The sequence below is a fragment of the Tyto alba genome, unplaced genomic scaffold, assembly GCF_018691265.1.
Source record: "Tyto alba isolate M040663 unplaced genomic scaffold, T.alba_DEE_v4.0 Super-Scaffold_38, whole genome shotgun sequence".
NCBI classification, from domain to species: Eukaryota; Metazoa; Chordata; class Aves; order Strigiformes; family Tytonidae; genus Tyto; species Tyto alba.
Window position 1 is genome coordinate 9,495,584 of NW_024881313.1, and position 17,739 is coordinate 9,513,322.

The 17,739-nt window shown below is 38.5% G+C and overlaps 1 protein-coding gene across 3 annotated transcripts in view; it reads left to right on the forward strand.

Annotated features, from left to right (window-relative positions):
* Positions 1 to 200: 200 nt before the first annotated feature.
* The window catches only part of CRPPA (CDP-L-ribitol pyrophosphorylase A), a 126,724-nt gene continuing 109,185 nt past the window's right edge, over positions 201 to 17,739 (forward strand). For all 3 annotated transcript variants that reach the window (XM_042802158.1, XM_042802159.1, XM_042802157.1), the window contains exons 1-2: positions 201 to 708; positions 7,399 to 7,678. In XM_042802158.1, the coding sequence (XP_042658092.1) occupies positions 542 to 708; positions 7,399 to 7,678 (447 nt within the window). In that variant the 5' untranslated portion in view covers positions 201 to 541. The remainder of the gene's footprint in view (positions 709 to 7,398; positions 7,679 to 17,739) is intronic.

Sequence of the window (17,739 nt, forward strand, 5' to 3'; positions counted from 1 at the left end):
GACGCGCCGCCCGTGGGGGGGACACGCAGAGGCGGCGGCTGCCCGCCCCTCCCGGCGTGAGGGACCCAGGGCTTGCCCACAGCCCGCGGCCGCCCACCAGCGCCCACGGCCCCCTCAGCGCCCCGCCCCGCGCCACCCACCCCGGCCCGCCGCAGGTGGGAGCAGCCGCGCCCGGCCGCGCATGCGCCGCGGGGATGCACCGGCGCGCCGGGCGCTTAAATGGCCGCTGGCGGCGGAACCCCCGCCTGCTCTGCTGTGGGGGTTGCCTGGGATCTCGCTACCGGGGCGCCCCGGGCGGCCGCCCCCGCTGGGGTCTAGACGCAGGCGGTGGAGCTGCCGGGCGGCGCCCGGGGCCTCGCGTAGGGCGGTATGAGCGAGGAGTAGGGCCCGCACCCCGCTGGGGGCAGGCGAGCGGGCGGGCGCTGGATTCCTCGGATTGCGGACGTCGCGGGCAAATAAAACACGCGGGCGGGCGGTTGCTCTGTGTGTGTGTGTGTGTGTGCGCGCACTGAGGGCGGAGCAGCCGCGGCGCCCCGCGCAGATGGAGCCCAGCAGCGGCAGCCGCGGCGCCGGGCCCGCCGTTACGCCGGTGGCGGCCGTGCTGCCGGCGGGCGGGAGCGGGGAGCGCCTGGGTGGCGCCACCCCCAAGCAGTTCTGCGCCGTGCAAGGGAGGCCGCTCGTCAGCTACGCGGTGCGGGCGATGGAGAGGTAACGAGGCAGGCGCCGCTCGGCTCCCCGTCCGCGCCCTGCGGGCCTTCCCGGCCGCCCGTTCTCGCTGGCCCTCGCCGCGCCCACGGTCCCTGGAAAGCCCCTGGCAGCCGCCCGCCGACCTCGCCTCGGGCCCGGGGCACCCCCGGCGCGGCCGCCCCTCAGAGGGATTGGGTTCGCGTTTCGGTGGGAGCCTCCTTCCCCTCCCCGCCCGGTCCGAGCAGGCAGGCGGTGGCTGGGGAGCCGGGGGCCTGGTGCGGGCCGGGCAGGCCCGGCCGGGGATCGGCTCCGGGCAGGAGCTGGGCGCTCTGCCCCGGCACCGCCGGCCCGGGCGGCCGTTCCCCCTCCCGGGGCGGCCGCTGCCTCGAAACTCTGTTGCTTCCCCTTGCTGCTGGAGATCTGTTCGAGGCAGGCCCTCAGCCTCGAAGGTCGAGGTGTTCCTGTCGCCGCGGTGGCTGGTCTGGTGAGCTACAAGCCTGCCGTAGCCCTTGGAGACAGTCATCATGCCATCCAGAGGCCTCGAGAAAAGATCTGTTCTGCCATAGCCATTGGAGATGGTCTTAATGGTGACCAGAGGCCTCGAAAAGATCCAGTCTTCGTAATGGGATGAACTCGGTGGTCTACAGCTCAGCATCATGCTTCACCTTTATGGTGGAGCACCTTGCCTCAGCAAGAAGCTTAAAAGCCCCCTTGGCTTTGTTTAAAATACGGTTACTGGGCTGAAAGCTGATAGCTCACATAGCATGAGGCTGGATGTGTAACTTATTTATGTTGGAGCAAGGAATTTAAATAATGGGATATTTTAGCAGTCAGATTTCTCTGCTTCACAATACTGTTGTGTTCTAGGCATGCAACTGACAGTTAATATATTATTGTCAAATCTCAACATAATGTAGGTCTTGTTTCTAGTGTCACTTGAAACACTGCAGGTAGGAATGGGGTGTCAGATATATTCTGGATGTTTCGCAGTAACTTGTAGAAAAACAAACCTTTAAATTTCAGAGAGAATAAATGGGCAAGGAGTGGAGGGTGGTGAAAAGAAATGGAGTTGCCAACATCTCCCAGAGTTCTTAACTGATGGAAACTTGTACAACATCAAAATCGGGACTCTTTTTCCATTCCCACCCAGAGAGGCTTCCCCCTGGTCACTTGTTACTTTATGAAAGAAATATTGCTTGTTTTCTTTATTTAGTTTTCAACAGCAGCCAGTCACAAAGCTAAACACATCAGTAAGCAAAGTCTTCAATCCAAAGCTGGTCACAGCTGTAATTTCTGCCAAGATGTCATGGGAATCTACAGAAAAGAATAATATCCTTACTCATTTGTATTGGAGACCTGGAAAAGAGAACAGAGTGAGGCTTGGGAAGGAAATGATATTCATATGAAAATAAAACATGATTAAAAAAAAAAAATCTTTCATTTTTGCTGCCAGTAAGCTCTGGGAAAATAACAGTTCTTTGAGTAACAGTGCTATATCTATGTCTTAAAGCTGCAAAAAATTAGAAGGTTGCATTCTAATTGTACAGTCTGACCAGGCGTGTGACCCCAAGTTGATTGTGAGAGTAACAGCCTGGTACTTTTCTTTAGGTTCCAGTGCTCTCACAGATAGAGCTTTCTGCCATCACTGTACTGAATTGGAGTGTTGGCTGGTATGTTGGTGTAGGAGGAGTTGGGAACAGAAGTACTCTAAACCTCAGAATGGCTTTCGTTTTAATCTCAACACTTCTGACTCTGAAACAGCAAAGGAAGTACGTTGTTCCTTGCGTGAATGTACGTGCAAAAATGTAATATTGAGGAACTACAGTTTGTCATGTAATCTATCACCTAGAAGTGGCAGCTTCTCCGTGTTTGGCTTGATGCTATCTTCTGATGTCTATTTTTTACCTGCTGTAATTGAATGAATCATTGACTCTTGAATATTGAACTGGTTATCACAGCTGTAATTGAGCTTTTTCTTAGTCTGGAAAAAATGTAGCAACATATAAACAAATACATGAGCAAATCAAGAATTTGCAGCAGCTTTATATATGCTTTTTAAAAACCAGTAGAAGCTTTTTATGCTGTTTAGCTGAAAGTAGTGAGAATCTTAAATATTGATGTGGAAAAACTGTCAGACAAGAGCAGACATGAATGAATAAGCAGTGCATCCTGTTGCATAGGATGACAGCATGTAGAATGTTGGCCTGCCAATAATAATCAAAGATGATGCCCTTAGGAGGAAGAGGTGGGAAAAAATAGGGTGAGGAGAAATTACTGTTTTTTATTGCCAGTACAGTGATAGGAAGGTCAGGTACTACCTTGGGGGTAAAATTAAAGTGTGTTAGAGAACTTAAATGTCTGTTTTTCCCATTGGATTTGTTTCTGCTTTTGTTGAGCTATGCAAGGTTTTTGCATCAAGTTCAACAGAACTAAAATGACACTCTTCCTTTTTGCTTCTGTAAAAGCTAGTGGGGTTTTTCCTTCATTTTAATTTTTTTGGTGTATCTGTTTAGAATAGAACCTTTTCAGTTCAGTTTGAGACATGGAGGAATCTCAGCTCTGCATGCACATGCGCACACATTTTAATAAGGTTTTACAGAGGAAAACAGACTAAGGTAAATGTTGATTTTAGAATCATTGTGGGACAAATAAGCTGCTGCTATTCTTGCTGTGCTCATATTTCACCAGTTGTTGAAAGTACATTGAGAAGTTAGGAAAGAGGAAAGCAGAATTACTGTGTTTACTGGCAGAATAAAAATTTTTCATAAAGGTTTCAGACAACTTTATTTACTTTGTTTACTGTAATGTAGTCTCTTAAAACAGGTGGCCTGATATATAAAAAAAAGTCACCTGGGGGCAGCTTCCAAAGGATCGCCTCTTCAGAAGTGTCCTGTGTACTCTATTTGCCAAGTATTTTTCCCCATTGGCTGATGCATGTTCACTGGCTCTGTGGGTCACACAATTACAATTTTGTTAAACGTATCTATTGTGTTAGTACTTTTTGTCCAGTTATCATTAGCTTATTCTTGAAAATGTTTACGAGCTGAAAATAGCCATAGCAAACAATACAATTGTTATAACTTTATGAAGGTGCGTTTGTTATCTTGTTTGATAAGGAACATTTTCTTTCAGGAAAAAATTAATGTCTTCTATACATGAGATGCTCAAAACTTCCTTAATATACCTGTGAAACTTTACAGACTTAAAAGCTCCGTGCTTCCATTTTTGCACTGTAAAAGATACATAGGTATTAATACATTTTTTATATATCAGTAAAGTCATAACAAAGATGTTATGGAGCAAAAAAGTTATGCTTGCATTCTGCAAATGCATTTTGTTCTTGACAGTTCTTTTTTTCATTTGATGCTTGAATAATAAGAGCCAGCAAAATTAATATAGTGGTTTATCTTGTACCTCTGAAGAGTTTCTGTGGCAGTGAAAGATCGTATCTTACACTATTAAAGCCATCTCGGCAGTGACTGCTTGGTTCTAGCCCTGTTTTGTGGACAAAACTGCTGATTTCAGTAGGTTATATGTTAATTAGGTTGCTACTGATCTGAGTAAGAGTTGCAAGAAACTGAGTGTGAGTATTTAAGCCTTATGTCAGATTTCGGGCTCAGCACTGGTTTGTGTGTGAGTGCACTGATAAAGTGTTAAACCTCAGTCACGTTTGTACCCAAGCATGCTATTTAGGTGATACATTCTCAGAGCAAAACTCATGGGTAATTTAATTTCCTATGCAGTCTGTGTTGTGAAGTCATGTAATAGCTTAATCTGTTGCTGAGTTAATGAGCTCCTTTACTTTGAGTTCCAGCTCGGTTAATATAAATGTATGTACTTTTGTCTGAAATTTGATGAAACAATACTATTTTCTACTAGGCAGCTAACCAGTCTGTTGGTAGGAGATGATGAGAAGGATGGTTGCAGGAAATAATTACATAGTCCTTTTCTGCCTCATTGTTTTCCTTCTACTAATGTTGAGGTCCTCCCAAGGCACTTGTAAAGTGATCATAACTGGGGCTGTTACTTCTGTTTAGTTTGATCAGACCTGATTTTCCACTTTAATACTGCGGCCTATGTTGTATGGAAGCACTAGAGTTCTGCATCTAGTGCTTGTTAAAGCACCTTGGGGCACAGTGTTCTGATCATGCCTTATGCTGATTCCTTTTGAAGCTTGTATTATCTTGATCTAATATTACAGTTATAAAGTGGAAGGGGTGTTTACTATTTTTAAGCTGGTTTTGAGCTGGTCCTGAGCTTCATATTATTTTAGTATGAAATCTTTCTGAAGAAAAGGGTGTGACAAATTGAGGGAAGAAAATAAATAATCTGTTTACTGCCAGATTGAGTGTACGCTTTCTACTTCATTAAAACACTTTTCAACGTTTCCATAAGCAGATCTTTAAAAGAGCAAGTACCCGTGTGTTGCACAGGTCTCATTTGTGAGAATTTGTAGCATACATTACAAATTTAGTAATTTTCGTGAGTTTTGGTGGGACATGTTAGACTTCAAAGCCTAAGCTGTTCTTGTACCTAATAAATCTAGAGGATACCTTTATACTCCTATATGAATAGGCTGCATCTCTAAATCCCAGCTCTAATTATAGAACATTACTCCAGAGTGAGTTTAAGGACATGCTTAAGTTTATAAATGTGTTTATCCAGACACAGGGTGGAGCTGTGACCGCATCCTGTCACTTTTCGGTGTATTCTACCACTGGAGGCCTTGAGCCATTCCACCCGCCCTGTGCAGAGATTTATCGCAGGCTGGCCAGTACTTCTGTTCTTTTTCCTTCTTCTCAGGAGATGCTGTGTACTACCCAGTTGCCTCATAATCTGTTTCGTTTGACTCCAGTAAGGGAAGCGTCAGTGCCCATTTTACCCATTCACTAGTGAATGTGCAGACTGTCCAATGTTTCTGGGAACTGTAAGGCTATAGTTTTTCTGCAAATAGAAGTGTAGAGTACTTATTCTTGTTTAGAGTGAAGTAGCTCCTCTTGAATTTTGCTTTATTTAAATAACTGACTCTCAGTATTCAAAAAAGTAACTGAGATTAATCCAATTAGTTTGCCCTAGTTCTGAGTTGAAGTCATGCAGAGGTGTTAAGTTTTGTGGCTCACTTGAGAGATTTGAAAACCTTTTGATGAACCTGTGGTGAGTGACAAGTTAAAATGAAACTTGAAACCATATGACTTCATATTTTACATCTGTACTTCAGTGCTTAAAAAGTGCTGAGAATATGCTGGTTTGGCTGTATTTTCTGCCTTTGTTAATAATAAAATGAACATAAGGACAAATATTTTTCTTCTGAAAAATGCTAATAACACTTCTATTTATTTTATTTTTAAAAGTTATTTTAAAATTCATTGAAAAAATTTTCCGTGGAGTTCTATTAATTAGAAAAAAAACATACAGAAGGTGGAAGATGCTCTTTCGTTTCACACAGTTATAGGGGAGTTGTTTGTATCACGGATGACTTTGCTTTTGGAGTAAGGATAGATTGTAGGCAATGCCTTCTCCTGTGTTACTGCAGAAAGCAATAGCTTGACCCTGTATATTTCTGAACTGTAAATTTCTGTCCCTTATTTTTCTAACTGAAAATATTTAATATCTTAGTCTGTCTCGTGTCTGCAAAATTAGTTTCAATAGCTTTACTAGTTTTAGTTGAGATAATATACTGTAGTTCTCTCCCTGTCTAGTTGGGTGTGTAAGCTACACATGAGTAATTTTACTATAATAAATAGTAAATTGTTTCTGTAATCATTGCTCATCTGATGAGTTTCTTGTCTGTCATGTTAAAAACCCCCTCCTGTCATCTGTGGAGACGTAGAAAGGAAATAAAGCAATTTTAAATTATTTTTTTATGCTTACTACATAGCATTTAGAAAATAAACCACTCAAATATCTGGATTTGAATTATGGTATTTCCATTATTTTGAAGTATAGTATGCCACATGTGACCATTATTTGTATTCCCAGGTTCTTTGACACAAGTATGACTTAAGCCTAACTTCAGTTATTACTCCTTTTAATCTTGTGGGTCGTGGGCCATTCTCCCCCCGTACCACCCTTCACTTGTAGAGTTAGCCTGATACCAACAGTAGAAGCTTGAAGCTCGCTAAATATGTGCTTTTAATATTACGGTAATTTTACCTAGCATAGCTGTGTTTTTACTTTTTGATCTTTGTTTCAGAGTTTTTCTTGATCCTCTTACTCACTTGTACACAGTATACTACACAGTAGAACATGGAGTATTCCAGGTCTCAGGATTTGCCAGTTTATTGGAGACTGAATTTAGAGACAGCTAAAAAACCAGACTGTAGCTGATTGATTTAAAAGTTACGTTTGAAGCGAGGAATGAGGCTAAGTTAAGAAATGTTTTGAAGGGTTATCAGAAAGTGCTTTTTTTTAATTTACATTTTTTTTTTAACTCTGCAAACTGGTTGTTGGAAGAAAGTCCCTTCCCAGAATTCCGGTTACTTTGGTTGACGTCCACGTCATGTCTGTCATGTCATGAGATCATCTCACATAGCTCTCTTTAGGGGTGGAGTACTAATGCACACACAAAAACATGGGCTTGAATATATTCAGATATGCTTTATTTTACCAGCTTGAATTTCTTTTGATATGAATTTATTTGTTTCATGGAGATATCTGTACTTTTATTTAGTTATTTGTCTACTTTCTCTGTTTTTGTACTGTTTCTTCTAGGATAAGTTGGATATCCAGTATTATTGTGGTGGTCTCTCCTGAAAATATTGAAACAATGAAGTCTATAATTGAAAAATATGGCCACAAAAGAGTTGTGATAGCAAAAGGTGGAGTAACTCGTCACCGGTCAATTTTCAATGGACTGAAAGTATTTGTAGAGAATGAATTTTCCAACCATCTGCTTCAGAAGCCAGAAGTAGTGATTATCCATGATGCTGTGAGGCCATTTGTTGAAGAAGATATTATTTCAAAAGTGGTTATGGCTGCTAAAGAGCATGGGGTATGTACTATGCAGAAATTCAACTCTGCAATGTTTTTTATACTTCACACTGTGGAATGATGATAAATAAGGATTTTTCTAGCAATTTTATTAATGTATTATGTTGATTTTTAAGTAGAACAGATTCAGAATCCCTATTATGCAGAGAGGTCAAATGGGGGGGAGTGAGACATTTTTAAATACTTATACGTAGCAGTGTTATTTGCTACGAGGAATAATTATTGCCAGAGAAACTATCAGTAACAGATTGAATTAATCAGCAATTTGTTAGTTGAAAGGTAGATTATATAATGATGGTTTACCTTTTTTTCCATGCAGAATTCTCACCTAAGTAGTTAAGTTAGTGGTTACTAATAATAGCTAAAGAGAGTACTGCACTGGATGACTCGCTAACTTTGTCTTACCTCAAACTTACATGCAAATCCTGAATAAGTGACAAGAGAGCTATCTGTATTAATGCTAAATTTTTCTAGAATCTGTAAGCATTGCAAACTGCTGGGAAAAAGGGGAAGCAGAAAGCTTCCAACTGTAGGTTGGAGATCCTCCTGGTCATCACTGCATCTGAGGACTGGGAATATTCACAGGGACTAGAAAGATTTCTGAGAAAGTAAGTGATATCTGAAGGGGAAGAAGTTGGTAGAAATTGTGTTACACAAGTAGAATGGTAGAGTTATTAAAGGCATGCACTAGCAACAAAAGGAACTGATGGATAAAGTGGCTAAGATAGAGATGTAAGAAATCACAACTGAGCCACAGGCTTGCTTGTACCATTTGTTGTCTTTACTTTGTACTTCAATTCTTCATTAATAAAACTGTAGAATGCTTCCCTACTTCAGGGAGATGATTTGAGGTAGAAGTCAATAGTGACAACAGATCGTTTGGGTATTAGAAAGATAGGAAAATCAACCACTACTGGTCTTGTTCAGTAAATGAGGTAAGATAAGCGAATTGACAGATAATTCACAACTTTGACAGTGGAATAAAGAGTCTGAAGAAAGAATTGTGGTATTTCCTTAGCCTTCCTTCACCTTTTTTTGAAAGCTCATAGTGTAAAAGGGGAATGTACCACTTAAAATATTTATTATGAAAATTAAATCATGTCACATCTCAGAACATTATGGTAGAAATATAAATATATTGAGCTTCTTACTAGTAGGCCTGTACTTTTCTCATTAAGCCAATCTACAAATAGCAATAAATAGAAACTCTGCTATATAGTTTTCAGTGATGCAGAACATAAGTTTCCAGTCATTAAAACTTAAATTCCGTTAGAATTTTAACAAGATTTTTGACCTTTCTCATACAGCACAAAATAGCTTTCCAGAACTGATTCTCTGCCAAAGACTTTAAAATAGATCTGCTTTGTAAATCTGTTTTAAATGAGATTCTTTGAGAGTAGAAGAATGGGGTTAATTGTACTGATGTCGAATTGAAATGAGAATAACTGTGTTGTTAACTGAATGTGTTTTGTGTTTAGGTGTCTGCATGTTATGGTATATCATATCTCATTTGTCTTTGTGTTTAAGTTTTTTTATCTTGTTCACTTTTTTGTGAAACCTGTGTGATTTTAATATATTTTTTTTTCCTGGCTTTCTTTTTAATTGGGTGTTAGACATTTTCAGTAAAACAGTAGGAAAACAAGGCAATCTTCACTGACCTTCTCAAGGTGGTGTGTACTAGTTCATCTGAACTTCTGGCTGGTAAATATTTCCTTACCTAGATCACTGAAGTATCATTTGAGTTCAAAAAGGTGATCTTACACATTTGTCGTAGTCTTTTCCATTGTATAATGTCTGTCTGAAATGTGCATGGTATTTATTAGCTCTGTGGTGGCTTCCTGTGTTGGCTTAGATCTGCTGAATTCAGTGAGGCTAGGCCATCAAAGAACTGGAATTCAAAAGCTGTTAGCTAATGATGTTACCTGACAAAGTAATTGAATTAAGGAACACGAGAACTTCATTTTATGTAACAAATTGGAAAAGCTTCCTGCCGGAGAGAGGTGGCTATCTTCACTTGACAGCTACTGAATTCTGAAGAACTAAATGACTGGAAAGCTAAGACTCTTTCTCAAAACTGACGTGCATGACCTTGAATATCAGAAAAAATTTCATCCAGAGAAGCTATCATCTTTAGTTCTTCCTACAGTCAAATTCTTTGCATATTTAAAAGGGGGTCAATTCTTCAATCTTTCAGTACAAAAAGTAATTACTTCCTTTTGCATTATGTAGGAAGGTACAAAACCTGGCAGAAATATCATATTAAATCACTAGTGTAATAGGGGTAATGCTGTATTGTTGTTCATCTGCATACCATATAGATAGCATAATTATGAGAAGCTTTAATGTTCTTTAAAATGGCAATTGATCAAGTAAGTTACGGCACTTCTAGCTGCCAATTGTCAGACAAATAAACTGCTTTATTGCACTTACTAATCAGTTTGTTATTTGCCTGTAGGAATCAAAATGTGCACCTTATCCAGAACTAATAAATTATGCTTTAAATCCCCAAAACAATCCCTTGATTATGTGAAAATATTACTTTGTAACCAATTAAATTCCATTTATGTTTTTGGGGTAATTTTGTAATTAAAATTACATGTTTCTAGAAACAAATTCTTTATTGCTAGTAAAAGTTGAGAAAAGTGGAAGCTTCAGAAGGCATCAGTCCAAAGCCTCTAGCAATATTTCATTGCCAACATTGCATTTTAAACAACATAACTAAAAAGAAAAATGATTACAAGAAAAAAAAAATCAGGAAGGGGGGGGGGAGGAACTTGTCAGTTCTGCTATTGAGAGTTAAAAAAAAAAAGGCACATACAGTCAAAGACTCTTTTTCTTTCTGCAGTTAACATAAACTAGATTTGAAAGTATAGTTTATTTCTTTGAAAGGACTGAATCAAAACAGCATTCTTAAAAAGCTGGTTTCTGGAAACTGTTTAACATCATTACTTTATTCTCAGCTTTATCAAGGATCTGAACAGAGCATACATGCCAATATAGATGTACAGTGTTAGTCAGTCTCATGGACTCTTATTCACATACATAATCTGTCAAAGTAATACCTCCAGACAGAAAACATTACATATTATGCTCAGTCTGTTCCTGAGTTTACTCAGACTGAGTGCTGCAGTTATCAGTCTTACTGTAGCATAAGGCTGGAACAGAAAACATGCACCCATACACATGGTGTTCTTTCCCCCAGTTAGACAGCAAAATAAAATGCTTTATGTATGGTTGCTGAGTTGTATTAGCAAAATATGGTGGGTGACAAACGAAAAAACCACCTTTTTCTCCACTGAAGGTGAAGGAGGCCTTGGGTGGATAAATAGGCTGATCTGGTGTGGGCTGTACTTGAATGGGGATGGCGATGCTGGAGCAGTTCTGGTCACTCTGTCCTTTCTTTGTTCTTTTTCTCTTGGAAGTGATTATCTTTTTATGTTTCCTGATGATCTCCTCTGTTTTTGCCATATAAGAAATATTTTACATGTGATCTCTGTCCTCTTTGTTATACTTAAAGACTGATTTTAGCCAGCTGTAAAGGCTGCATCAGTAATGGACTGGTTTTGATTCCTATTTATACACTGGGTCGTCCGAAGTTGTCCTGTACCTGTGTTCTCAGAGGTTCTGCTTTGACTGTATGCCTGCTACTTTGGGGGCTCCTGCTGTCCTTTCAGACACTTACACAAAAGCAGTCAAGAACTGATGGCATATGGCCATCTTGACATGATTTTTATTCCACTGATGGAATGAGTTCTGTAGTTTATGAGACTCTGACTTATGTCAAAGTAAAAATACATATTAATGAATTGTAGGGGTGTTATATAGCAATTTCAGAAGAAAACAACATTTGAAGAGCTACGTTATTGTGAAGATGAGAGTATGTTCAGTAGGCCTGAAGCTTTTCTAAATGTATGAAGAAATCAAGTGTGGTTTTGCTGCTGTACAGAAAACGGTTACAAAACACGTTATTCCTGTTTCAGCTTTGTAATAATGGATGACTATCGGAAACATGCTGATGTTTCCATAGCTTATGGCATTATTGATCCCATAGAAAGTTACAACCTTCTCACCCAAGTTGTTAATTGTTTTCTGTGTTGAATGGAGAACTAATGTATTGTTAGCAAATACTTGAAGTCTTTATACTAACAAGATGTAGTGTTTGGTGGTGGGAAAGTACTGGTAAAGGGAGAAACAACTCTGTCATTTCCCAGTCTCAATTTAAGTGATTTAGATGCTTCATTGCATTCATTAAAAAGGATGCAACTCAACCAACTGAAACACATAAATCATAGACAGCAATTTAAATTATAATCTCCCTTTCTTCTTTGCAGCATTTCTGTGTTGGACTAACAGTCAGCTGTGCCTAATACAACTAGTATTTAATCCTTTCAAAAAGGTGGTTTAATACCACATTTTTCAGCTTTTGGAAGTCTACAAATACAGTAATTTTTACCTTACTTTTTTTTTTAAAAGTAGGATTAGGTTATCTTGTAAGTTTTGAGCATAGCTTCCTGTACTTAAGTGGCTGCTGAGGTAATTTTTATGTAATGTCTATAAAATGTACCTCCTTTAAATTTAGAGAAACTACGTATATGATGCTGCTGTTGATTGGAGAATAATTAAAATCTGAATGCTTCATCTGTGAAAGCAACATGACTTGGGAAGATGAAGCAGCCTTTAGTGAAGATTTGTCTAGTCACTCAGATTTCTCATTCCTGCAGCAGATCAAATGAGTGAGGAATACTTCCTTAAAATAAGGGAAATCTCAGCTTGTCCAGCATGCGTGAGTTGCTGAATAAAGGTAGTAGATCATTCTAGCCATTTCTACATGGCAAGATCTGGAAGAGATTCTTAGCCATATCTCTCTGGCTAAGGATTAGGCATGCACACCTTGCCAAGTTTTTTCCCTTTTTCACCAAATACTGCACTGAAAAGAAATCTGAGTTTCATTCAGAAATGCCTCCATCTGCATTTTGGCTGAGTTTGTGATCTGTGTGGTTGTGGCAAGGACACCACCAGCCCTGCAGGTTAGGTGAAGCTTCTGAAAGCCGATTTGGCCCGTTTCGTATGCTGTAATAGTTTGCTGGACTGGTTCTGCACTTATCCTTCTGTTTCCAAGAAGGTGAGTGGGTTGTGGTACAGATAGAACTAAAACTGCCTTAGGGAGCATTGGAGCATGTAGGAGAGAATTCATGAGATATCAAATTCATACATACATGTATTAAGAGTCACTATTTGAGTCAAACTTACATGGTAAGTTATAATGATCCTTTGTACAAGGCCCTTGATAACAGAGAAGGTCTTAGATGAAGCCCATTTCCAGAGGTGACTTGAAATTTTGCATGTAATGGTTGGTAAGATAAAGAGTCTTGGGTGCAAGGAGAGGACAAAAGCAGTTCTGAGAAAAGCAACTGAGCAAATTCAGAAGGCAAAGAGATTTAATAAGCAGGTGCAGAGTTTCTTAGGGAACTGTATGACCACAAACTATAGTGCCTGTGGTTTTGGTTGCTCAGGACTGTGTGTGTGGGAAAGAGTTATCAATTAAACATTACAGTTTTGCATTGGGTTGATTAAATTGTGCAAGAGTCCTCCTACAACACTGAGATTTTTTTTCTTCTTTCTTCATAATATTATGCAAATCATGTGTTTAATGATACATAATGATCAGTAGCCTTTAAGTCATGGTATGGTTGATTTTGTAATAATGTAGACTTTCTGGTGGTAAAGTGCAACTTCTTAACTCTAATTGTAACTCCTGTGGCAGTACCTTCAAGGTTTCTACTCCACTGAATACAAATACTAGCTCCTTTTTATATTGACTTACTCTAATATGCAAAATCCTCTGTGTCACAGTGCACTCACTGATAGCTTTTTGCAATGTAAATCCATAATTAGAGTATGAAAGATGGCTTTCTGACTGTAAGATCTGTTTCATTACTTGTCAATGCAAGGTAATACTATGCAGTCAAAGTAAAATAAATAGTCTTGTTAATTTTAGAGGCAAAAATTTTTGGTTTTGTGATTCATTAATTTTTATAGCAAATATTCTGTTTAATTTTTGCCACCTAGATTTGCAGTATAGCACTAGTTAGAACAAGAAAGTGCCGGTAGCTCATTTTATTGTCATCTTAGGTTGAATGAATGCCAAAATTTAAAGCTATAAGTATACTTTAAAATATTTCTAAAAATATTGAAAACTACTGGTAGCATACTGGCCACATGATTTGTTTTAGAATCGCTTAGACTGAATTTTGTATGTTATAGAATCTATTGTAGTTGTGCTTAATGTACAACTTCTGCTGACAACTGTAGAGATTAAATATATCATAAGAAAGTCTTGAAGCACTATACCAGCCTGTGCTGCTCTTTAGGCAGGGGATGATATGTGTTGTCTGGATCATATACTTAGTGTGGATCTTTGGTAGCATTATACAGACTTTATACAAACTTTGAAGTACTTAAAATAATGTATCGAGAAGAAAACCAAACCTTGATAAATAAGAGCATGTTGTTAAACATTACCAGTTATTGTACCGTGACAAAAATTCGCTGAGTATGTTGGCTAAGGTAATAAGACCTTATTTGACTAATAATACGTTAACATATATTTTACTGAATATACATCACTATTGTATTTATGCAGAACATTAACTTCCTCGACCATTCTTTTATCTCTCACAGGGAATGCACAGATAAGGAGTGCACTAGAAGAAATGCTATATAATTTGTATGACACCATTAAAAAAAAAATATATATATAGACTTAATCCTGCTAATTTTTGTAATTTTATTCCTTATTGTGTTAAAAATAGTTCATCTTATTTATGGCAACAATTCATGATACAAGAGCAACATAAATTACATTCCTAAGACATTTTCAGTCTACATTTTTAAAAAACCACAATTTAAATATGAAATCATATGTTCATATAAATTAGTTGCACCGTTGTTTGCAGTACCGCTCTTTGCCTTTTCTTAGTGCCCATGTACATTCTTGGTTTTGCTGCTTTTCCACTGTCAGTATGTTCTTGAGCTTGTTTTCAGTGCTGTCTGTTGAAAGATTGGAGCCTGTGATATGCCTAGTTCTGCTTTCTTCCTCCATGTCACATATATTTTCAGTTGTATATTCCTATCACCCAGTCTTTTTGAGGGGAATCTCTTTGATTTTTCTCTGAGAAATCTTACTTTTCCTACAGAATAACGTTTAGAATTTAACATGTTGTCAAATAGATCAAAATTAGATTTACTGATGCTTAGAGGTAAATGCTTTAAATACAAAAGAACAGAAATTATGTAAAGTAAAAAAGAACATGTGCAGTTTTAATTTTTGATCAACAGTTTCTGTTATCGGTAATCCTCTTTAGTTTGCTATAGCTAATTGGGACTGACATGTCTTGATGTACATGTACTGTCTCCAGTTACTCAGATAGTATGCTTTGATAAAGGTGACCTCATTAGAAGAAATGTTTTATTTTTCTTAAATAGTGTCATAAATTTACATTACGTTTAAGGCATCCTGTGTCTTTGAAGTCAGTTCAATGTACAGCATAGTGTCAGCTCATTAACAATGGATCAAAGTGTATATTAAATTTCTGATTAAACATCCCCTCTTTTGCAGCTAGGAATAAACATAATTATAACTTCTTCCTTCCTGCTGTTGGTTTAAGATTAACATGTGCCCAATTTTAGTGAGTTTGACTGTTGTTTCTAGCCAGCTGGGTAAACAGACTTGAGGAAAATGAAGTTTAGCGTACAAGCCTTTTTTCACAGTGTTCAAAACTCTTTACATCTGTTCTAATTAACCTTCTTTTTGTCTGCCTGATGATTAGGTTTAATATCTGTGTTACACCAGGCTTGTTTAACATTTCAACTGGTTCTGTCCTTGGGCAATTAAAAGCTGCCAGTACAAATATGTCAAGATAAATGGAATTGGACTGGTTGGTGATATTGCCTACGTAGAAGAAATTTTAGTGGGTGTCTCACTAATGAGAATCAAAGATGGTGTGCCTATAATGACCATGAAGTTTGAGGTCTTTTGGGTTTGTTTTGTTTTGGTTTGGTTTGGTTTTTTCCCCAACAAAATTCAAAATAAGGTAATTTAAGAATTATCCTTGTTCAAAAAAAAAGGAAGATACCTAGCGGAAAGAAAGGAGCCTTTTTTTCTTCAGCCTTAATCTCTAATGGTTACGCAGCCCAGGTTGTGGATTGTACTTGTTTGTCTGCAGAAGGAATGCTGTCCGCACCACAGAAGTTATGTCTGTTATGCTACTCACCCACTGCCACCACAGTGTGGGTGAAAGTATGATATGCCCTGGACTTAAATTTGTGTTTCTACATGATAAGGAGAGTACCTCTACCTTTATTGTGGTCTGCTGTTCTTTACTGAGTCATCCTCGTTGTCCTGTAGTCCTGACTGCATGCCATAGCTAGTCCTTCAAGAGAAGTGTGCAGCTGAGGTACTAGTTTGGGGCGCTGTCTTTGGACATGACATTAACAGAAGAAGTTATGAGCGCAGATGGTGACAGGTTTGAGTTGAACCCATCCAGCCGGACTTCTGCTTTTACTGTACAGCGAGTAGGGGGGTTCTGGGTACAGAATGAGGTTATGAACTCTGTGGGCTAAGTGTAGGCTTGAATCAGTTCAGTTTGGCTAGTTTCTGCTTGAACATGTGTTCCATCTAAGTCTAGAAAACTCTGCAGATATAGCCAAATTGTAGTTATCAACTGTATAGGAGTGGTAGCTTATAGTTGGTGTCATTAAGTGTCTTTTCCATCCAAATAGAATTGTTTTGACAGGATTTCTGTAGGTTGGAGAGGAAATACGCTTAAGTCTTCCATCTCTGCAGTGGAATTATAAAACTTCTCATAGATTACAACTTCTGGTTATAGAGAAGATAAAATGTAGCCCTAGACAACAGCTGGATACAAAATTCAGAAAAGGAAAAGAAAATAAGAAACGTAAAGAAAAAAAGATGTGATATTTTAAAGTGACACCTTGAATGTGCATTGGAAGATATTATTGCTTTATTTTGCAAAGATAGTTATATGACTTTGTTTTATTAGATATTCTCTTCAGATTTACAGTATAAAATATTTGAAAATAACGTCCTCTTAAATATGTGAAATATTTTAATCTTACAATTGAGTTATTGAATTTTGCTTTGAATAATCTGTTTGATAAAGTTGAAATAAGAAATCTTTCAGTAGAAACAATTCTTCTAGCTTAGATGGTAATTACTGTGACTGAAGCATGTTGATTAGTATACATACAATTAGTTTGAGTGCAGATGTCTGAATAGAGATGCATGTTTCTACCTGTTTCATGCATCACAAATACTGTGTTTATTTCTGTATTTTTTCATACTGTAGTTGGCAGTGAATGCCCTTCATGGCAAGTCGTCTGATCTGTGTAAAAGAATACTTTCCCTGTAGTAACATGTGGAAGCAGTTTGATGGAATAAAATGAGAAGAAATTAATCATAGCTATTCTGAGCTGCTTTCGCTGGTTTATAGCCAGACCTAATTTGGACTGAAATCCTTAGGAAATGGTAGGGTTTTGTAACGTATAAATAATCTTTCACCTAATAAAACCCATTCCAGGACATATTTGTAAACTGTTAGATACCTAGCTAGTCTAAATTAACATTGCTTGTTATTGTTATGTAGTTGAACAGTGTCCTAATACAATCCTTGTCTTTGTGGAAAAGCAAGATAAAATTGTTTGTTTATTTACCAAATTCACCTTTTACCTAATTTTACCAAAATTACTTTAATGGGGTTCCAAGATGAATGTATTTGTCCTGTTAAGTGTGACTAGCCCCACAAACTTCAGCATACAGTTTCAAAGAAGTGATGAAGTGTATTTCTAATATACTTCTATTTCTAGTGTATATATGCAAGACAAGTTTATTTTTTCTAGGGCAGGGTGACTAAATTAATTGGGAGTCTGTTTCATACTATTTTGCTTGTCAGAGTAGAAAACAACTGGTTAAAGAAATAAAATTAATAAATAGAAATATTGAGAAAATGTAAAAGCATGAGAATAGGGACATTCTTTTAAAGA